The 23,643-nt window shown below is 41.0% G+C and overlaps 1 protein-coding gene across 3 annotated transcripts in view; it reads right to left on the bottom strand.

The window, feature by feature from the left end:
* Window positions 1–1,097: 1,097 nt before the first annotated feature.
* Window positions 1,098–23,643, bottom strand: part of amot (angiomotin) — a 50,591-nt gene continuing 28,045 nt past the window's right edge. For all 3 annotated transcript variants that reach the window (XM_049591342.1, XM_049591343.1, XM_049591344.1), the window contains 10 exons: window positions 22,355–22,970; window positions 20,488–20,632; window positions 16,736–16,828; window positions 16,317–16,462; window positions 11,238–11,387; window positions 10,701–10,897; window positions 9,943–10,071; window positions 8,753–8,991; window positions 8,361–8,615; window positions 1,098–7,716 (listed from right to left, as the gene is read on the bottom strand). In XM_049591342.1, the coding sequence (XP_049447299.1) occupies window positions 7,583–7,716; window positions 8,361–8,615; window positions 8,753–8,991; window positions 9,943–10,071; window positions 10,701–10,897; window positions 11,238–11,387; window positions 16,317–16,462; window positions 16,736–16,828; window positions 20,488–20,632; window positions 22,355–22,970 (2,104 nt within the window). In that variant the 3' untranslated portion in view covers window positions 1,098–7,582. The remainder of the gene's footprint in view (window positions 7,717–8,360; window positions 8,616–8,752; window positions 8,992–9,942; window positions 10,072–10,700; window positions 10,898–11,237; window positions 11,388–16,316; window positions 16,463–16,735; window positions 16,829–20,487; window positions 20,633–22,354; window positions 22,971–23,643) is intronic.

Here is a 23,643-nt window from a genome sequence, read left to right as displayed (position 1 = left end):
TAAAGAATACTTGAGTTACACTAGTTAGACTAATGTCCTCCACAGAGGACAAAAATGAATTGTCTTGAATTGAATTGTTGGAGTCTAAAAGGTATGCAGTTATTACTAATTGCAAAATAGCATCAGAGTTCTGCGTTGACCTCTGTCTCTAAAAAGCTCAGTTACACTGTATTTTGTTTTATCTCCATGGTAACGGATATATGAGTAAGAGAGTCAAAGTTTAGGGCATAATGTTATGAGGAAGTAGCTTGTCCTGATTGTGTTCATTCTGCATCCAACAGCACAGTTTTTAAGGGCAGCTGCAGTATCTACTAAAAGTAAAAAGAAAAGTATGAGATTCAGTTTTTTTCGCCCTTATTCCACAAAAGACAATATTCCTAATATGCTGTTTACACGGCTAATGAATCTCAACATTCCACTAACATCCCTGTTTACATACAGCCGTGCATACGCCAATGAATTTGTTTATCACATCAAAATATGGCAAAGTGGAAAAACTGGAGCTTGTGCCAGGATTTTTTCAAAGTTTCCCATCAGTGGTAGTCTTGTTGGACTATGCAAACAAAGCCTCCTTGTTGAAAAGGTCGGTGCTGTGATATTTGCACATATCCAAAAACCTGTTTCCATGGTGAAACCATGTTTCAAAGTAGGTGTGTTTCCTCTTTTGATCAGAAATGTTGGCTTTTCTTTTGGGCATACATCTTTACTTCACAGCCTTGTTGACAGGTTGGGTTGAGTACAATGTATCCATGACAATGCAGAGGCTGTGTGTCGCAAACTGCTTAAGTGTTGCATACATATCCAAAGTATGCTCCTAAAACTGGATTAATACCGTCATATCTGATCTGATTGTTCAGAAAATAATACATTTGGAATATCTTAACAGACTACGCATGACTAGTATAAAATTCAGAATGTCATATTCTGAATATTAGTAGAATATTAGCGTGCATGTAAACCAACCCATTGTACACTCAGCACAAATTTCTTTCCTTTCTCCCAATAGTGTATCCCCCACAGTGTGTGTAATGTGGGGACTAATGTACACTGAGCAGTAGGTGGGTTCATGTAGATGTAACTAAACACCAGGAACAACCTTTAAGTCTCAGCATTAATTTATTTAACAAAAGAATTACATGAATACTAACTTAACTCATTTGACTGGTTATTTGGGAGTTTGTTCAGAAAAGATATACAGAAAGAAAACTAAATGACTTCATACCGTAATATAAGAAACTGTATGAGATGAATGTTGTAAGAACAGATGATTAATCAGAGAATTGCTTTTACATGAACTGTGATTGTACAGCAATGACAACATGAAACAGCATGTACATGAACAGCCTGGAAACACATTGCTTTAAACAAGAATCACTACAATAGACACTGTCATTTTTACAGCTAGTAAACATTGCAAACTGCATCAATTTTATATTTTCAGGTCAGTCCTCTTGAACAGTTTGAATTGAAGTTTTCTTTGCCAGGCATTTGTCACATTACGGGAAAACGGTTTATACATCCACGAAGTGCAGCAATGACAGGTCATGGTTAGCTTTACATGCTAACAGACAACAATGCTTTTAATGACTGAAGTACCAGTACGGAAACATGTGATGACAAGTGCCTGGTAAAGACAAATAAGACACACTGTGGCAGGTATAGAGGTGCTTGTTCACATGATTTGTCTTTTTTTGAGGCACTGACTGCATAGGAGTGGAGAAACAGCTTCAAAGTTGTATTTCTGTACACAGAGAGCAGTTACTCCAGTTTGTGTGTGCATGGTGGACTGAAGGCTGAGGGGGGCTTTGGTGCAGGCCAGAGGCAGGACCGAGGTCTGTGGGGAGTCTCAGGTGGGATGATGAAGATGTGAATCTGTCAGCTACAAAAAGTACCTGTCTGAAACTTTGAGGTGGTTTCAAAAAACTAATCTAAGAAGAGACATTATCAGCACTGCACAATAAATGGACCTCCTGACTGAATGTCACGTAGCAGCTCATTTAAGTACCAGTATTAACACATTTCATTACCTACAAGAATGTTTGCTATGCCTTGTAGAAAATCACTGTAGTAGAGGTGAAACTATTAAATGATTCATGTAGGAATAGATCTTAAATTCCCAACTTTATGCAAGACTGTGTAGGATAAAATGACACAGAACTCAACTGATTCCAACTGCTCATACTTTTGCTATTTGGCATTTCATCTTCTGCAACCAACTAAAAAAACATCTTTGTATCTTGAAATGTTCTGGTCTGATTAGTAAAGGCTACTCCTCTAAATATCAGTCACATGAGAACCTTCTGTGAATGTGTGTTTGATGGCTGGGAATGCCAGCAGCTGAAATGTTGATTACTTTTTGCAGCTAAATTTGAGTATTTTTATTTACTTAAAATGGAATATGAATATGTTACTGGGCTCATGAGATCCATTCAAATGCAACTTAAAAACCAGTGACTAGCATCAGTCTATCATCAGAAATCTGTAGCGATCCCACCTGAGGCCGTAGGCTGAAGATAAACATGCTTTTAACTACACATTCACGTGCACATTACAGCTGCCTCATGAATCCTGCGCCCAATCGGAGCACTGGTTGTGCAAGTCCTCAGAAAGTAACACAAAGTGTAAGATGCAATACCCACAGTGTGAGAAACTCGCCATTGTCACAATGTGCTTAATTTAGGGGCCTTAAACACCATCTATGTTGTCGCTGCTGGCACTTTTTCTGCTGTGATGTCAGAATTATAAATAAAGTAACCTCCTAAAGTGTCGTTAGGCACTAACTGTTGATTCCACTGCTTTTCGACAACTGCCAATCACAGCATAACAGGAAGGGACTTGCCAAGAAAAGCAGTGGGATCCATGATAACGTGTCAGTGGCCGTTGCCATTGTCGCCAATTTATTGTTTACATCATACAAATATGAAAGTTCTCCACTGTCTGAGTTCTCTGGTGGCATCCTCCAGGAACATGTGTAGTACACAAGCAAGTATGTGATCAACTGCGTTCATGACACAGCTGGTTTTTATCCGCAAACGTGGTTAAAAAGCAAGTATATCTCTAGCCTTACAGCCCCCACAAGGTCCATTGTCTTTGAGATTTCAGCTCAGCCCACCAAAACACGCGACAACAGGCAGATAGATAATTTACAGTACCAGCATTAAGGACACTTAATGTGCTGGTGATGGAAAAAAATGAGTGAACATATTTATTAACACTGGCATTGTGCTTTTTCACATAACCATGAATGACATGTTTACATCGACCAGGAACTCTATCCTTAGGGATCCACCAATACTAACATGAGATTTGACAGGAAAAAGAAAGTGTACCAAAATATGTCGGCAGCTATAATCAGGTTTCAGTCAGAATACAGAGTGCTGCCTGTTCTGTATCAGGAAGCAAAGCAACTGGATTTTCAAATGATTTCACACACATATGGGTTGTACATTTCTGTAGTGGAGAAAAATAACACCATTCATTTGGAAGTTGAGAAGTGGTCGAAGTCCTTATTCCTCTATAAAATGTCAGGTACATGTAGTTACAAAATATCAGTGCATTCCTTATTTAGTTCCTCTGATGAAACACAGTCCTTTCGTGACGTAAAACTAAAGACTCTCTGCAATAACGTTGGTTAGCTGACCGTTCTTAGCGTCTTTGGTCCAACATTTTTGGTTTGCAGTGGACATCTTCAATCTAACTCTATTAATAACCTTGCTGGAAATGTAATATTTAAACACATAACTCAAAAAAATATTTGATTTTTGCAAAAAAACTCAGGTTATTCTGGACATGTGGCTTGATTTAAAAGTAAAGGTTTTTTTTGTCTTGCTGCAACAGGTTGTACCAGCAACACCTGTCTCCACCATAAACACTCTCATGCACACTCCATTGAAACAATCAAATTTCTGAACATGCCAATCTCTTGAAATGATTGGAGAGATTAAAAATATGGGCAATAACCTTACCCCACTTGAAGATTATTACAGCTCATTTTAAGCCTGAATATGTGGTGTCTTTTTAAGACTGAGCTTTTCTCAAATTCACACACTGATATTGTTCACAGGGATGAGTAGCAATCTATTCTGTCACCTTTGGTCAAAAGCAAGAGATGTCGATCTGAGAGGCTACCTCTGTATTCTAATGGGAGACATTCACAGTCGATACCAACACTTCACTATGCATAGAAATGCAAAATTGTGCTAGCCTTATTAACTCACCAAAATGATACTTAACAGGTCAGCGGAAGAGCAGACTTAGTCGATTGTTGCATAAATTTCACATCCAAACGGACAACTTCCAATCAAACCTAAAGTCACCTAAATGAGGCCTGCAATATTTTCTATGGCTTGTTTTGATCTAATATCGAGTCAGATGGATAGTAGATATGGTGATACAAATGTCTGCAATTTTAAATATGTGTGTATGTCAATCTAATGACATGATGTGCATCATACTAAAAGATAAAGCCCCTCCATCTTCAAGCACAGGAGATGAAATGCTGAATGAGTGACTTTAAGACCTCTGCTATCAGAGAGTGACCCCAACCAGTGGGGTCGTCCAGGCAGCTAACATAAACTGTCAGACTCTCGCTCCCTTCTTGTCTCTGAGGCCCAACACCAGATTGGTACAGCATGTCGCCACCATGTCTCTCTAAAACTCTAAAGAATGCCTTTCAAAACACAAATACGGTCCAATGGTAGTCTAGTGCAACCTGCACAGGTGTACTAGTCCAGGGAGGTTTCAGACAGAGCTTGTGAACTGTGTGTTCTCACCGAGCCATGTAGCACTTTGACTTCAGGTGGCCGAGGCTTCAAGAAGAAAGTTTGATCATCTGATCATCTTTCTGAAATTGTTGAACCCTTTTCTGCGACCTAAATTGAACATATTTTAATTTTTTTCATCCGTTCATATCTGTCTGAAGTTGTCATTTAAAGCAGATGTTGCTGTTATATTTACTGCCAATTAGGCTTGGATGATTAGAAATCCCTCCGGGATGATTTTCAATACTGTCTAAAATAGAGATGCTCCTTTCTCTATGAAACTCATACAGAGATGCTGTATTACTGATGTAATGTATGTAGTGCACATCATGCGCCACCAGAGGTCAGTCTCTAGGGATAACTCAGGTCCCCAGGAAGAATGCTGGGCTTTGTAGCCAATTTTCAGTGTAATTGCACTGAATTGCACTCATGAAGTCCTGCAGCACATAAACACTTTTTCCCAGACTTACATGGCTAAATAGATGCCTGTAAATCAGTGGATACATTTTTTAAGCATCACAATCCTCACAAAATGACTCGTTTCACTATCAGAATTTGATCTGTTTGGTCTGATAATGTTTGGAAAGTTTAGAACAGCCATGTGATTAAATCATTTTATCCCCGTTGAAGGGAATGACAACACATTTTTACATCTATCTGGAATGGGATGGGGGAGACGAAAAAGGGAAAGCTCATCGGATTTTGCAGTTTTACTCTGCCTGAAGTCAAAATGCCACAAACATTGCAAACACTATACGTCCAAAATCCCAGTACTAGTCACCATGTGATGATTGCACCAGTACAAAACAGGGCTACTCAGAGGCCTGTCGCTTTGCACCACAACAAGTCTGCTCTCAAAAAGGCAACATCCCAACTCAATAACTCAACAGCTCTAGAAATGTAACACAGCTGAATGGCTCAGCTCTCCTCTCACACAGGCCATTACAGTACATACATACACTATGTCAATAGTTAAGATTGTTTTATAGTTTACATACTTTCTGATTACCCAAGTGCCATGTCTAACTACAGTTTAGAAAAAAACATTTCACATAAATACAATACCTAATGTCAGATATCTTAAAGTAATATAAGAAACACACTTAAAAAGTAAGTAGTGCAATAAATGCAACAAAAAGGTAGCCAATACATTTGGTCCAACCAGCCTCCACCAACACTGCGGGAGAGATAACGTGTCTGTATCACGAGTCAAAGTAACAAGCTGCTCCTCTCACAGCTGAACTCTTGTAGCAAGGCCAGTTCTGGTCCTCATTAATGCTTGCATGTTGGAAAGGAAAAATGCACATGCTAAGCTCTGCAAATGTTCCCAAATGTGCTGAAATGCTGTTGGTGCTGCAGTTTGATGCCGCCACTAAACCCCCCCCCCCCCGGTCAAAAAATAGTGCATTTAAACAAAAAGCCTGAGTCACTGACCACAGTGAGTCATAACACAGTGACAAAAACAGAAAAAAGAAATCCTTCACCTTAAAGTCAAAAATACAAGTGTGTATGTATGGATGTGTATGTTCTCTCTGCTGAATTTTAATTCAAGGGAGATTTTGGCTTTCAGGTTTGCTCACGTTTCTATCATTAATGTCAACTGAAAGACTGAATTAAAAAGAAAAGTTCTGTCTCACACCTCAATCAATAAACTTCCCTTCAGCTTCAAGCATCAGTCCCCAAAGCTGAATCCATCTCTGTGAACGAGAAAGCGCCTGAGACAACTTCCAAAGTTGCATCAGTAAAATAAATTTGAGGCAATGAACTTTTCTGTTTTTAAGTTCCAGTCACCACTTCATATTAACACATGCATCTAGGAGAACTGCAAAAGCTGAGATGAGACAAGAAGGGACAGGGCTCTTCTGCTTTTTGCTTCTGATGTCTGGTTTTTCCTATGATGAAGGATGAATGAATGAAGGACATTTGGGAAAAGTCCAGTCAGGCTGGGAGTGTTTGAATAAATGCACATGTAAACATGAGAGCATGAAAATGTCTAATTGGTGTGGGTCAGTCAAACACAGATCAGAGAGAGAAGGTGATTTAATCACTCTCGTGCTCCAAAAAGAAATATTTTTATATATTTCACTCCCCACACCAAGAAATCTACATCAAACATTTTCTCGAAATGAATATTGGAGGTTGTATCATGATGGCTCTCCCTATATATAAATATGTATATCTTTCTGGACCCTCACGCATATAATTGTACAAAACAAACAGACAAACAAAAATTAATGTATATAAATACAACAGGTGTGTCTTCTTTCCCTTATTGGGATTTGATCTAACTTTTTAAGAGGGATGTTTAATTTCTGTACATTGCCTCTCACTTAGTACAATCTATTTTTGAATGCGATGTAGATAAATGGGTTGATGAATCTGATATAATTGTATAAATGTTTGATATATATTGACGTATGGCTTTTTATTACTGTTTTTCTCTGTGTGGGCAGTTTGGATGCCATCAGAGAGGTTGTCACCCAGGTGTGCAGTATGTATAAATATGGGTCTGGTTTCTACTTTTCAAACATTCTGACCTGATGAAGATCCAAATAGGATCAAAATGTTGTGTATTAAATTTTTGCTGCATAGAGTAAGTTTGCAGGCGTTGCTTGTTCTTCGTTTATGCTGTTTCTGACAGCCTTGCACCAGCGTGATGTGCGTATAATTACTCTCCCTCAGCTCGGTGACACACAGACAGCAGCTGCAGGTTTGGAGGACGAGCTGGAGTGATTAACACGTCTGTCGCTCTGTTTATCTGATGGAGCTGCCCCCCCTCTGATCATTTGTTTAGATGATATTTTTTTCCAGAGGTCACAGGGTCAGATGAGGATCTCCACCATGTCGTTGTCCACTTCCTGTTGGGTGGGCGGGGCTGGGGGAGGGGGCTGTTGCTGTGGGTGGGACTGGACGGGGAGCCTTCGCTCCAGGGTGCTGCTGTGAAACACTGGCACATCTGCACAGAGACAAACAAAGAACATCAGAAAATGCCCAAATTTGAAGAAAAAATGATGAGTCAGCATTTCTGATGAGCCCCCCTGTCTGTTTTGTAAATTTAATTTAACCTGTGACTGTTATACAGCACAGTGAAGAGGATCCTTGGCGATGTGTCAGGCCTGGACCACATGATCTAAAATTTCTATCACATTAAAATGTTTTTTTCTTTTTAAACACTGTTACCTTAATATTGAAACATGTTGTGTGTGCTTCATTCTGATGTATTTGCCCAGATTTATTACAGCGTTACCAATTAAACATTCTGGACCTCTGGCGTCGGCGTGTGTAAAATTTGAAAGAAATGCTCGTAAACTGGCCAAGATGTCATAAAAGATTGTTTTTTATCACATCCAACACTCATTGTCACCCATGTGCCAGTGTTTGGCCCAATAATGACAAAAAAGTCGTTCTGTATTTCTAATATTTTTGAGTCAAATCCTGGAAATAAAAAATAAAAAATGTTAATGGCTTAACTGGATCCCAAGACACACTGAGGACACATTGGGTGCATTCACACCCGACATAAAGCTGTCCACTGTCGATCACTTGAGACATATGTTAATAGTCAGTGGAAACAAGGCCTGACAGACGATGTGTACTCACCTGCTATGCGGTCGGGGATGTAGACTGGGCTGGGGCTGGACAGGCGAGTGGGCAGCGTCATGCTCTGCAGGGCTGGAGTGCTGGGCTTGCTGGTGTCCTGACTCTGGCCCTTCTCGGTCTGTGTGCAGCTGTCCCTGCTGCCTGTCTTTGAGTGGCCTGCAGTCATCGGGGTGGAAGGAAGCACTGGTGACGGGGATGATGAGATCGACTCTGTCCTGAGAGACTCCGTGCGAAACTCGGAACCCAGCAGGACCCCTGAGGGAACATGAGAAGAGAGCAATGAACACAGCAGCACCGTAGTTACAAGTGACTGTACATCCCCAGTTCTCACAGAACTGTTCGGCTGCTGTTCTTATATGAGGTAATAGTCTGTGAGGACTGCTGGTTCTTACCCAGGCTGCCTTTCCAGCTGGTGTCCTTGCGTTCTTCGGTGATGGGCGAGCTGCTGAGGCCCAGGCTGTGAGAGAGCAGTCCTGAACCACTGGAGCCAGTGTTGGAGATTGACATCAGGGACTTGGAGGGCCTCATGGCAGACGGTGCGTCAGACTTGACGGGCTCTTTCCTGGAGCGCTGGTGAAGCACTTTGATCATAGCATCTTTCTCTATGATTTGGGCATGAAGATTCTTTATCCTGAATTAGGCAAAAAAAAACATTAGACAGAGCCAGCATGGAGAACAGAGAACAGTTACTGCTGGAAAGGAGACCATGAGAGCTACGTGACTGCTTTTATATCATATATTCATTTGGTTTGGACTACAGGAAAGAAATGACACATTGTCACCTTTTAGTTCTGGTCTCCTTCATGTTCATGCTGGCCTTTTACAAATATGAGTCAACATGAAGTCATATGGACTGACAGGTTACTCTTTTATCAAATGTTTTTTTGTGATCCTGCATCATCAGAACTTCACAGGCATAGGAGGAGAGATCAAAGTAAAGAGATCAATTGGATTGTGTTAACTGGCTAACTTGTGTCAAGACGGTCTTCCAGGTTCGCTTTTTTAACGAGGAATACAGACTACCACCGTCTATTGGTGAGAGAGAAAGCTATTTCCTCACATGCAGGTACAGAACATATATGCTGTTTGGTTGGCTGTTGGCTGTAGTCTTTGCTGTGTGTTCATGTGCAACTTTCTGGCCGAGACACAGGCAACGTCAGGGGACGCAGCAGGGCTGTTTGTCACCTCTAGTTCTCTGAAGTCAGTTTGGTGTGTCTGGGCATTTATGTGTTCATCTACCTCCTTTGGTGTCAAAAAGAGCTCACGCAGACATAATGGATAATGAGCATTATACATTCAGACTGCAAATCTCAGCAGGCAGGTAGAACCAGCATGACAATGAGGCATCTAGTGCTGTAATATTACTGTGTGATCACTAGAATTAGAATCCAGTTTACTGTAAAGGAGGCTTTTACATACGAGGAATTTGTACTTTTTATGTAAAGTGCCAACATACACAACATACCTCTTTAAACCTTTCAAGGTAAAATGAATATTTACAGGGCTGTTATTTAGACTCCATGCATTTATATTTACAAGCCCTGGTCTCAGGAAGGCTGCATGTATGTGGGGAGTGTCTTACCTGCTTTCCATGTCCAGACAGCGCCGATTGGCCATGAGGATCTCCTCTTCTTCCTTCTGGATTCGTGCCTCTACCGACGTGTCATAGCTGCTGCTGGGAGAATGGCTTATTACTACTGCAGATGTGTCCCTGCAAAACAAGACAGAACCTGGAGTTCAAAAGTGGTTCACCCACAGCACTTAACACAAACTTGCTGACCTGTTCTAAACACTTGTCTCACTGTGGGATACTATATCCGTACACCAGGGCATTTACAGTGCATGCAAAATATAATTAAAAAAATAAAATAATGACAAAATAAATATGATAAAATATAAAAGCCTCTCAATGCAGGAACACACAAGTTATTGCTGCTGAATGCTGAAACTGCTAAAACACAAACTGGAAAGACCATTTAAAGACAGCAGTACCACTACAGCAGAGTTGATGAACAAATGCAATAAGCTGCAGTTCATTTAATGACCACTAGGTGGTAGACACTTCATTGTAAGTTTGTAGGAAACATCAGAGCCCTGTGGCTGCAGTTTGCTGGGCTTGAACTCAGTTTAGGCTTCATTTCATTGCTCAAACCTGAATTTGAATTTTTAATTGATTAAGGTTCCCTCAGAAACTAAATATCTTTGACTTTATGAATCTTCAGCAACCATAACAACAAAAATCAGAATAAGTTGCTGATGTTCCACTTATTAATAAACATATGACAGACATGAGAGTCAACGGCGCAGAGTATGAAATCAATAACTGTAATGCACGAGTACCTCTGAGTGGCGACAGAGGCAGCGGCGTCCAGGGCAAACTGCCTCATCACGCTCTCCTCCAAGTACTTCTGCTCCCATTTGGTCATGTCGGCCTCCAGAGCCAGAATCCGCTCCTCCTTCTCCCTCAGGTGCTCCATCAGTGCTGTGGCGTTGTACTCTGATGGGACTGTCCCACTGTTCTGAGTTCCTCCCTGACGCTGGGAGGGACGAAGGAGACAAGAAGAAGGGGTGAAAGAATGAGGGGGCCAGAACACAGAAGAGGGACTCTGTCATTTGTGGATTTAAAATTAATACGGCACTAGCTTCCAAATGTAGTCATTTTGTGTTAGGGCAGCATTAGATTTAAGCAGTTACTAGTGGATTACCAAAACAGACTGAGGAGAATTCTGTATACAGCTCATAAATACATAAATTCACTGCCAAATAAATCAATAAATAGTATTAGCATGGGCAGGGGCATCAGCCACAGTGATGGTCTCTTTATCTGTTGATAGTCTATATGATGGTCAGTCAGCACAGGCCTGACTGAGGTGTTACCTGCTGCATACGTAGCGACTCCAGCTCTCTCTCCAGTCTGGTACGGAGTCGATGCTCGAGTTGTTCTCTCTTCTCACAGGCTGCTTGGAGCTGAGCCAGGGCCTGCTGCATCCTCTCCACCTTCTCCACGTACACCTGCTTCTTCTTCAGCTGCTCAGAGAGAAAGAGAGATTGCAAGATTTACACCATCATAACTCTGCTATGCTAATTCACCTTCACACAGGACCAAATAGCCAACTCCACATATCAAACACATCAGGGACATGGTCTTGTATGTCAGGAATTAGAAAATGATGCATTCACCCCTGTTGTCAGTGAAGTTATTGTAAGGTTCAAGTTATTGCAAGACTGAGAAATCTCAAAAACTTCCTAAGTCATAGTGGTTCAGCAGGAACAGCTATCACATAACCAGTATACTTGTTCCTTTGATGACCAAATCTGGACAAAAACATGTTTCAGTGCAGCAAATATCCACAGACAGTCTATTCAAGGAGCTCCAAAAAACATCACATTCTTTTTATTAATAATCCTTTAAGGCCCAGACACACCAAACAAACATCAGAGAACTAGTGGTGACAAAGGCCGACTGTTGGGTCACCTCACATCACCTGTGTCTTGGCCAAAAAGTTGCACTTGAACAAACCACAAGGACTACGGGCAATGGCCAACACATACGTCCTGTGCTTGCATGACAGGAAATGACTCTCCATAGCACCAGGTGGTGGGAGTCCAAAGAACAAAGGATATTTACAGTGGGCTGGCGAACAATTACACCAACAATTATGAATCATTTCTGCTAAAGAGCTCAATGGCTTAAAAAATAGCCTTTCCTAAAATAATCTCCCCTTCTTGACTTGCGTCATTTGTTTACTTTCCTCACTTCCATTTCTCCTCTCATGTGCTGAGCTGAACTGTCAGTCAGAGTGACTTCTCTCAGTGACAGGTTCCTCTGGCTGTGCTGCTGTAGGTAGGTGAATCAGCTGACTAGAGCTGACTAGTACCAACAGTGCGGGACACAACGCAAAAACTGAAGCGACAGATGCTCACCGTTAGCTTGACACTGACTGACTGCCTGCTTGGTCTGTAAGGGCCATCAGAGGTTTGGTTTAAGAGATATTACTGATGTAACAGAAATCTACTGTAATACTGAGTTTTCCTCTATTAAAAAAATCTTTTCAGCTGAAACATAAAATGAAGATATACTTAAAGGCTCAGTATGATCTGGAGAAAGATTATGATGATGATGATGATTGATTGGTTGTTGAGTCTCATTCCCATGTCATCAAATACCGATGCTTTGGGTTGGTAGTCGGATCGAACTGCCAACCCAAAGCATGAGTATTTGACGACCTGAGAATGAGACTCTACAATCAACTATCTCTTTTACACATCTGTCACACTTGCAGACATGAGCGGATATTTGCTTATTACAAATAGACTGCACTGCTGTACATGTTGACACATATCAAAAAAGAAATACGAACACATTTATGCATTCATATAACTGACTAGATCTGACTGACTTTTTTAATTTATCTTTTAGTTTTATTTGGTTTTATTAGATACCAATGAGTAACTCAATTTACTGTGAAGTTAACTGTCTTTTATATTTACTGGTACTGTCATTTTTTATGTGAGAGCCATGTTAAACTGTAAAATAATCTGCCTCATTACATACTATCTATACGATTACATATATATATATAAACTCTAATAAGCAAATGTTGGTAATCATTAATCTATATATAGTTACCTGGTACACTTTTTTGAATGACTGTGGTGGAAAGATCTGCCCTGATGACATGTTTTTGAAGATCCATCAGCACAGTATCATTAAACTGTTGAGTGTCCAGACAAACACAAACCTGCTGGACAGATTACAGATGACACTCCTCTCGTGCTCACAGCACTTAATCCAGGTTTTGTGTCCCTAAAGTCTCTCCTATCGCTCTGAACGGCAGCCTTACCTCAGCAGACTGATTTAGAGTGACTGAGTGACTATCTGCAAAAGCAGGAAAAGAAAAGAAAAAGGGTGGAGAGAATATAGGAGAGGAGGACAGAGCCGAGAGGAGCTGAGAGAAGGCAGGCGAAGGGCCCAGACTCTGAAGGCTCTTTCAGTTTTTTTTCCAGGAGAAAAGCTTGCAGCTCTTTTGTTCTGACAACAAGCAGGCGTTGTGTGTCAGAGGCCGGCTTTGGCTCGGGCTCTGGCCTGTTTCCTGTCCTGTGCGGGACCTCCGTTATACCATTCACTTTTACTTTGACCTCCAAATAAAATGGTTTAGATAACTGTGATTAATTGCTGGTTTGTTTATAACCTGTTTGTAACCTCATGTGTCATGGAGTGACAAATATATTTGGAGATTTTTAGTTTTTATCAAGGTGTGGCAGTTGTAAAACTGTATGTTTAAGATGTTTACAATAAAGTATGTTTTTTTTTTCTCTTCTGTGCATCACAGGACTGAATGTTTTATGTCTTCAGCCAAAGTGTTCACAGCGTGTGCCAACTGCACCAGTATCACAGATTTCTAGTGCGTTTGATGAATAAGCCAGACGTCAATACGTGAAAGTCATGAGAAGACGAATTTACCAAACGCTCTACGTTAGATGTCGAGATTGAGAGCAGTCAGTTTATTTCATTCTGCAGCTGTTCCCATCCACAGCCACCAGGGGACACGACAGCATGCAGCACATCCGCTAAGTCAAACAGACACTGGTGTCAGATAGCAGGCCGACACCAGGCCAGAACACTGAGAGATTTTCCTCTAAAGTAAAACATCGGTAACCAGGAGACACAAGCTACTCGCCAAGAATCAAAACAAACAATAAAGTGACCTGATTTTCAGCTTTTCTTCACACAGAGCAGGCGAGTGTGCTTCAGTCTTTAAAACCAAAGAATTAGATGACAAAGCAGCCTTACAGAGCACCGAGTATCCACAGGTATAAACAAGCTAGATTTAAGGCTTTTAAAGATATTTTTAATACCATTTAAATGAAATTTAAGAGTGACCTTAGTATGAATGAAATAAATTCTTTTCAAGTAAACACACTGATGTCGGTTAAACATGAACAAAAAGGCAAAATGACACTAACTGCTATTAGCACAAAGAAAATAAACTAATGAGCAGGCTGGCTAACGATGCAGACATACTGCATGATCTAAATGCATAGAGGGGTGAAAATAAGGGCTTTGTGCACATAGGTGTTGTGTCAAAGTCTGTCAAAAATACTTTAGTAAATGTGTATTTAAGATATTTTAAGACATTTTAAGCACCCACGGCCAACCTGGAGCAGTTGGTGTTAACATGCACATGCTACTTTTGCTCTCAGCTTGGAATTACTGTTTACCTGGATCTCACATGTGTGGTCACGCACCTGTTTACGTTCCACAGTCTGCAGCCAACCAAAGGTTTCATTAACTTTCGGCTATTTCATTTTACCAAGGAGCTCACCAGGTCCAAGCAAGTCTGATGGGAATTTTATTGCAGGTCACTACTGAGTTTTAATCATCTCACTACAGAAATCTTTCTGTCAGGAGTTAAGGTGACAACTATGAACCACAATGTCCTCAGTTAGAGTTCAAATGATTCATTTTCTTAGAGGGGCTCTATGCTAAATTCAGAGTGTATGAGTTGTCTGCACACGGTTCTTAACATGGAAGTGGCTGAACCAGCTGCTAGCAGCTAATGGTGCTAACTCCATAACCAGCACCAAACAACAACAACAACAACAACAACAACAGTGCTGACAGAGCTAATGGTGTTAACCTGGGGGAAACCAGCCACTCCAAGTTGCAGTGGCCAGGTTGTGTGGCGAGTGTGTCGTAAGCTCTCACCGCTGTCTGTCTCTCCTCTGAAAAAGGCAGTAAAACACCATGCACCACAGACGACAGAAAAATGCAAGAGACTCTCACTCTGAACTGAAATGAAAGGAGTGCTCATAACTTCAGTAAATAACACCAATAGACAGCCTCACACTGCATTTTACTGCCGTTAATGGTGTGTGGTGTTTCACTGCGGACGGAGCTTAACCCATTCCTCTTACACACAAGAGAACTGTGCAGAGTGGAGAAGAGATGGAGAGTTGGAGAGTGACCAAAGGCTGCACTAGTTGCGTTACTGTGCATGAAAGCTTTGCGAGTCAAATCATAAAACAAAGGATTGGATCAGGCTCTATATAGCCCAATATAGCTGATCGTGAAGCAATAATAAAAGCCTTGATATGCTCTGATACCAATATCTTAGATCATATCAGGACAACAAACCACAGAGAACCTTAGATTACAACATACACAGAGGTAGTGTGACTCTGCTTTGGACGCCATTTGTCCACTACATCTTTACATGGCACATAGTGATTTGCTGCTGTGTTAATGCTCTAGAACCTTTAATTTTATCTCAATAAAATAGTTATTATTGTTATTGTTATTATGGATTTATAGTTGATACGAGGAGTCCCGCCATAGATACCTGATCTGATCTATATTTTACTCCCTTCAATCTCTACCAGCATCAGAAACTAGTAGCAGAAAACAACCAATCCAGTGTTTGCCATCTCCATCGCCATATTAGCCCCGACAAGTATTTATACTTATATTTTTCAGTAAGTGTGTCAGCTACAGTGTAGCCTGAAGTGCAGCTACATGTGTATGCTCCATAGTTACGCCATAATACAATTCTATCAATCAACTTTTATGATCCTTGTGACAGCCTTTCTCTTACAGCTTCACAGCTGAGGCTCTTTCTGCCATCTATGAAAGAAGAATCTGTCGTCTTTATTCTAAAACTTCAGATGCAGTCAGTAACATATGACTGGCCTGAGATGTCAATGCTGCTGTTCACTGTTAAGATTGTGTGTCTTGTTTAATTAAAATATCATGGCGGGAATCACTTTGAGAAATGTTTCATGTACTGACTCATCACGTACAGGGAAGCTGTTTGCTGCTTGGTTGTCCCACCTCAGCTCCACCTGGGCTTCTATATTTAAATTAGGATTTTCTGGTTCTAATAATGCCAATAAGCAACAAACCCAAATCCAGCAAACAGGATCAAAACCAGTATGACTGACAGGTGAAGCTCTTACCTCCTCCTCCAGCTTAACCACTTTAGCCTGGGCATTGTTGAGTGCCTGGTCTCTGATCTCAATGTGTCTCCTCTGGTCCTCTGTGGTGGAGCGCAGCGCGTTCAGCTCCATCTCCAGCTTCTCCTTTTCACGAAGTGTCTCTTTGTCTTTAACACATTCACAAACACAATGTCTTAACTGCATGCACACAATAGATCACTCAGATTACATTTCAATCCCTGCACAGTTTAAAATGTTTCACAAATCGATTTGAGAACTTTCTGATGTTTTGTGTTTTTTCAGAAATATTCAGCAAGATGGATGATAAAGTTGTCCAGACTGACATCGTGCCTAAGGAATGCTGGGGGTGGCATGTTAAATGTCCCAGGCTGTGTGTGAGTGTGTGTGTGTGTGTGTGTGTGTGTGTGTGTGGTACTCACTCTGTGTAAGCAGCTGGGAGATGGTTTTGCGGTTGTCTTCTGATCCCTCACACTCTTTAGCAGCGAGCTGCTTATTGGCCGTCTCCATGCGCTCTTTAAAACAACATCACACAACACACAAATGCTCAGAGTGGACAAACACACAAAAATAAAGATTGTTCTCTCAAAGCACATCTGTGTGAGTTTCCAGTAACGTTTCTTCATTACTTGCCATGATAATATAAAAATTACTTGCATATAAAAGGTATAGAAAATTTCAGCGTACTGTGATTTTGTTGTAAGCTTTAATCTCATTCGGTAGTTTTACATGTAGATAATGTGTCCTTTTGTAACCATAAAACTATTTTACATTAACAAACCTCCACTGCATGTGAGGGATTTTATTTTGAAGGTGCAGTCGTGATGTTGTTTGGAGCTGGAAGGTTTTCAAGATTCAAGATGTTCATTGTCACTCCAGTTATACAAGTACAATTGTGTTAAATACTTTTGCTGGGAGGCTCCACTCAAGAAAAATGTTAAATAGTAAATATAAAAGACTTATACAGTATAATAAAATAAAATAAAATCAGAATATAAAGAGCTATAAAATTATATATATTTGTGTAAATTATATAAATGAAAGGTGAAAAATAAATAAATAATAAAAATGCAAATATATTTAATAAAGTATGATCATATTTAATTTATTTAATAACATTTAGTTTAAAACAAATACACACACACACACACACACACACACACACACATTTATTTATTTTTGTTCTCTGACTCCTTTCTGCCCATCTCACTCACACATGGATGGTTGCTCAGTAAATCACAAAATAGTGTGTAGTGTGTAGGATTTAGGAGCATCTATTCGCAGAAATGAAATCTAACTAGGTTTAACTAGGTTTTAATTAGTGTATAATCACGTGTCTATATTCAAAGCGGGTCCTCTTCCACGGAGTCCACCCTGTTGATCTACAGTAGCCCGGAACGCACAAACCAAACATTGACTCTAGATACGGCCATTCACATTTTCGCATCAGCCACAGTAGTTCTCCTACACACATGGGACACTAGAGAAGTTTTAGTTGGTTGCAATCTTCAACCCCACCATTAGATGTCACTATAATCTGCACACCAGACCTTTAAACAATAGTTTTGAAGTCATTACTCAGAGCTGAGATGCAGGACAAGTTCAGCTATGAGCAAGAGTGCTTAGTTTGAAGTTATCTGATTAACTGAATACTTGTTCTCATTTACTGAGTAAAAATACAAAAAAAAAACAACAACAAAAAGTTTGACCTTTGTGTGTTAAGGTCACAAATTATTATCTGACTTTTGTTTTCTTAAAGGAGCTATATGTAAGAAATCTAAAGCAAATAGTCATAAAATCCTCCAAATATGTCAGACAGACTAAGGAATTAATTTTTTTACGGTCCGCAAATCATGTTTATGTTTTGAATTTGTGTTTTGGCCTGTTGCGCCACCCACCGCCGTCTACCAGTCACGCAGTCAGTAGAGTCTCAGCATCAGTTACAGTTACGACTGAGCTACAGCAGCACGGCAAGCAGCATTAGCAGTGTCCCGGTACATAGCATTAGCAGCCGGCTTCTCCTCAGCTGTATCCCGGCAGCAGCGTTAGCAGCAGAGAAGCCGGACTTGCTCGAACGGTCCGCTGGAAAACCAAAGATCAAGGACGCGGCAACGCAGCCCTGCCACAGCAGCCGCCCGTGGGCAAACAAATCAGTCTCCAGCGTGCCGCTGTCCAGCAACCTCGAATCTGTAGTGGAGGGGGGGCGGATACGACTTGCGGCAGTATTTTGAATTTGAGTGCAGTAACCGTTTTGGCCACATTCTTACATACAGCGCCTTTAATGAAATGATGATTAAAATAAAAGCTGGAGCCCTGAAACTTGAAAATGAAACTTGTTTAAGATGCTCTTGATGTTCTGGTTTTGCTTTTTATTTTGCATATTCTATCAAATCCATGACTTATGTGAGATCATTGATCCCAAACATTGGTCGGTTCATTGTGGAGGATGTGACAGCTGCAGCAAAAGTACACATGAAAGCAGCTCTACTCTATACATCTACTCATCTATACATCTTCAGAGTTCTTTGCTTTTTTTCAAAATCTCCAAAATACAACTACAGTGAATATTTGTTGACCATTGACCCCCCAAAGCAAACTCCTGACGTTGCAGTTACAATTTACATCCAATTTTGTCAAAATTTGCATGAGAATTCCCGAATTATGGCCAAAAACATGTTTTGTGAGGTCACACTGATTTTTGACCTTCGACCACCAAATTCTAATCAGTCCATCTCTGACTCAGTGTGGATGTTTGTGCCAAATTTGAAGAAATTCTTCTCAGGTGTTCTCGAGATATCACACTCAAAAGAGTGGGACATATGTCAGTGTCTATGGATAGAGAGACGGACAGACAGCCTCAAAACATAATGCCTTTAGGCATGAGTATCACCGGCGCAGAGGCATAAAAACGACAGGTTCTGAGCTTTATCTTGATGTGTAATTTGTGGGGGAAGCTGCCACACTGGGCTTTTGTCTCGCTACTCCATCACTACACATGACGCCTCCTAATGTTCTCTCAGCCCACTGCGCGCTGACTCAGCGGGGCAATCAGAATATAGCCATCACTTTTCAATAATGTGCAGTAAATGAAACGGCTAGTTAGTGAAATCAGAGTCCTATGTTGCAAACAGAGTGGGTACTTTTATCTTGTGGCCATCACAATGATATGAATCAAGTTTAAAAAAACATAATGCAACCTGGGACCCATTAGACTAAGCGAACAGCTTACCTGGCTTGGAACAATAAACTCTGGACTGTCTGACTGAGGTGTGAATACACTATGATGCACTAGTACTGTTTTGTTTTGCTTCATGTATGCTCGTTTGTCTATGTGTAGGTTTGTGTTTTTGTTTTCTCTCAACATGATCTCTTTGTTTTGGTTGTTGTTAGTCTCCAGTATCCTTTAATTTATTTATTTATTTATTTTTCTGCACATGACTGCAACTTGAGATGACAACGTATGTTACTGTCTTGTGTGTTCATGGATAATCTCAATAAATAAAGTTTAAAAAAAAAACAAAACATAATGCACAAACATGTCATTTTTTTCCTAAATAATAATGAGCAACTATGGGTAGAATAAAATAATATATTGCATTTTTGTGCTTTCTTATATAAGGTATTTGGATTCTGGTGCAGCTTTTATTCTCCTGTAAGTGTCACACAGATTAGTTTGCTGTGTAGATGCAGCTTGAACTCATTCTGTCATCAGTCTGTCCCACAAATACAGCACATGCAGCACATGTAGCCTGCAACTGCAGGACATAGCTAAAAAGATACTGAGAAAGAAAGGAATGGGATAGTAAGTGTTATGAATGTTTCACAAGAAAATAAATCTTTCACTTTTGATAAAATAGCCTAAATCAACTATTTTTAATAAAATATGCATGTGCATTTACACTCAGTGAAACTATAGTATTTTTCTATCATAATCTGTTATAACAATGACATGCCAACAAACCTCCCAATAAGCTTTTTAGTAGTGACTGCACTGGATTTTTTTTCTTATATTGGCACATCGAACCCGTCACCCCTCTCCCCAATACATTTTTTTCAATTTCTGCTAAAAACAAAGCATACCGGAGGCTGGTTCCACTGCAATCTGCAGTCAGTTACAGACGGACTGTAATACCTAAAGTAATTACATGGTTATTGCACCTCTGTGCTCTCTCACCTCGGAGGTCCCTGTTGAAGTCGTGCAGCCGGCGCACCTCCAGCTCCAGCTTGTTCCTCATGGTTTTCTCTAGGGCCTCCCTTTTGGAGGAGGACTTGGCGAGGTTTTCATAAGCCTCTGACACCAGCTGGATCTCTGTTTCCAACTGCCCACAGACACACAGGGAATAAAGTCAAACACAGTGGAGACAGGGAGAGCAAAGTAGATGCATTAAATTTTTATCCAAATGTTGTATAAAAAAAATTTCACTGCTGGATATCCATATTCACATCTAACTATAGCCTGGTTCCAGACCATAGACCCCGCCCACTCAACTGAGTAGGCTTGCATCTCTGGTCTGGCATACTGCAATGAATTTGCGATTTATCTCGTCCAAACGATGGACAGACCAATGAATGGCAGGAGTCTAGCGATTAGCCAATAAGCGCCACGCTGATGTCAAGCTGTACACCGGTGGGTAACTGGTGAGGATAGCAACAATGACGACCGCTACAGATCCTACAGACCACATTAACAATGCTATCGAGGTATTTCGCCACTACTCGCGTTAATGGAGGACCAAATTAAGAAAGCTGCTAAACTGGATTTAACCGCGATGCAGCTGGGCGTGCACGATGACGGAGACATTTTAAACGGGCAATGCTCGCTTGTTTTCGGCACCCCGAGGCATGGATACTAATGACGTCAGATTCTGGGTGAGTCGTCGATCTCTACTGATTGGTTAGGGAAAAAATCAAATTCCCTCCCCCTTGTAAATCGCCTTCAATGGAAGTCATGTCAGACTGAAGGTTCTGGGAGCTTCAGTCTGACACTCAGGCTAACCTAACTACTGACTTCGGTCAAAACTGGTTTCATCTTAACACTATTTACAGCCTCAGCTTCAAAAAGGTGAGCTCTTTCCTGGTCACCCTGCCAAGTCACTATGTTTGGGCTTAAAAGACTAAGAATTAAAAGTCAAACAGAAAACAACTAAAGCACAAAAAAAGATCACAAGCAACAAAATTTGTTGTCCAAACAAAATTGTTAACTTAATTATTGTTAATTCAATTCAACTTAACTTAAACTGTTACCCCACCTTTCTTTTGCACACTGCTTTGCACTGCAAAATATGTCATCAACATCTCCATGATGAGCAACCCACGTGCAAAAACACCAACAGAGTCAAAGTGAATTTACATGATAGTTGTAGTGCTGAAATATCTTTGCAGGACACAGATGGCATGTCTCTCATGCAGCTCTTTTTTCCACTCTACTACGTAAAATCAAAAATGTGTCAACAGCGTTATTTCAAAATTTTTCATAGTTTGTAAAAACATGTGTTATTGGCCTTTAGGTAGCGTACATGTATTAGCTTCACATTTAGCAGTTGCTTTTGTTCTGCTGAAGTCTCAAATTAGCCTCAGCTGAACTTTAGAATGCAATGACAGCAATTAAATCCCCTTACTGTATACATATGGGCGATCAGCATTCTTTTCAGATAGTCCTGATCAAATTTTAACCTTTCCTTTAATGCTGTTCTGTAGAAAAGCTGTAACTAACAATTATTTTTATTTTCAGTTAATCTGTTAGTTGTTTGGTCTATTAAATGTCAGAAAATAATGAAAAATGTCTATGAGTGTTTTCAAAAGTCTGGGATGAGATCCGCACAAGTCTTGGTTTATCCACAACCCAAAGATATTCAGTTTACTGTCACAGTCACAGAAGAGTAACACAATCATTTAAGAAGCTGCAATAAGAGAATTTAGATTTTTTTCCCATTAAAAAATGTATTCGAACGGATTCATCAATTAGTTGGTGACTGACTTAATGGTTGACAACTAAGCCATTAATTGTTGGAGCTATGCTTCTCTTCTGCAGTGAATGTTACCTTGTGCAACTTTGTGACCTTCTCGCGGCAGGCCTCCATTTCTTGCCTCAGCATCCTATTCTCCTCCGTCAGCATATCCACCATCTGGTGGGCGCGTGCCATCATAGCAAAGGACTCCCCCTGTACGTGGGAGTAGGAGTGCGGGTGGGGCAAATGTCCTGCCTGGACTGGCAGCTGGGGCTGGGGAGGTCCCTGGAACTGCTGCTGCTGCTGCTGTTGTTGTTGTTGTTGTTGTTGTTGCTGCTGTTGCTGTTGTTGCTGTTGTTGCTGTTGATACTGATGGTGCTGCTGCTGCTGGTGCATCCTTGGGGTGGAGCCATAGGGGTCGTGAGGGAAACCATAACCTCTTTGTGGTGTTGGGTGCAATGGGAAGGGCTCGCCTGCTTGGTGGGAGCCAGGACCCTGTGGACTACGGGGCCCTGTGCCAGGGTAGGGCTCTCCCTGGCTCTGGGGGTGCTGGTGAGGGAAGGAGGGATGGGAGGAGTGGGAAGCACTGAGCACGCTGCTTAGGGTAGAAGACTGGGTGCGGGACAAGGAACCCACGGAGGTGACAGAAGAGGTGGGACTGTGCTGATGAAGAGGCCTTTGGAAGTGAGCTGAACCCTCCTTACTGGACCTGAGGAGAGATCAACGGCGTGATTACACAATTCTCAACCTCAGCAGGTGTCTCATGTCGATGTACAGAATCCTGAATATGTTCCAAGTGTTACAGGCTGACCATTTGGTTTTTATTCATTTAACTCTAAGAGGGAACAGCTGGCTAAAATGAACCACGGATGCTTTTTCTCTGTTTACTGATAGAGAGACAAGTGTTTGGTGTGTCTCTGGCCATAAAATGCCCCATATTGACAATCCTTAATAATCTAGGCACTCTGCAGGGTGCAGATTGCTGACTCCTGTGAGGGAGTGGATGTGGCACAGCAGAGGACAGAGTGATATAGCTATTGAGAGAGGATAGACACATTGTGGGAAAGAGTGGCATGACTTAGAAGCAAGTGTTTGAGCCAAATCTAAACTAAAAGCCGAGCAAGTTTAAATCCATTTTGATTTACATCTGTTTTGAGTCATAGCAAGCTTTTAGCGGAGTGAAGAATTCCTGAGCTGCATCACACTCTACAACAACGAAGACTACTAAGAAGAATTAACCCCTCTCTGCTCTCCCCACTTAAAGAACACAGAACTGCCCTCTATTTTGGACATTAACTTTTCTCTCAGCCTGGACTCTCCCCTGTTCAGCAACTACTCCTGTCTCATCAAATTGAGACCCAACTCCCCATATGCACATACGC

This window comes from Epinephelus fuscoguttatus, linkage group LG12 (assembly GCF_011397635.1).
Source record: "Epinephelus fuscoguttatus linkage group LG12, E.fuscoguttatus.final_Chr_v1".
Classification (NCBI taxonomy): Eukaryota; Metazoa; Chordata; class Actinopteri; order Perciformes; family Serranidae; genus Epinephelus; species Epinephelus fuscoguttatus.
The sequence above is the reverse complement of the archived record's forward strand: the minus strand, read 5'-3'. Positions and strand labels throughout refer to the sequence as shown.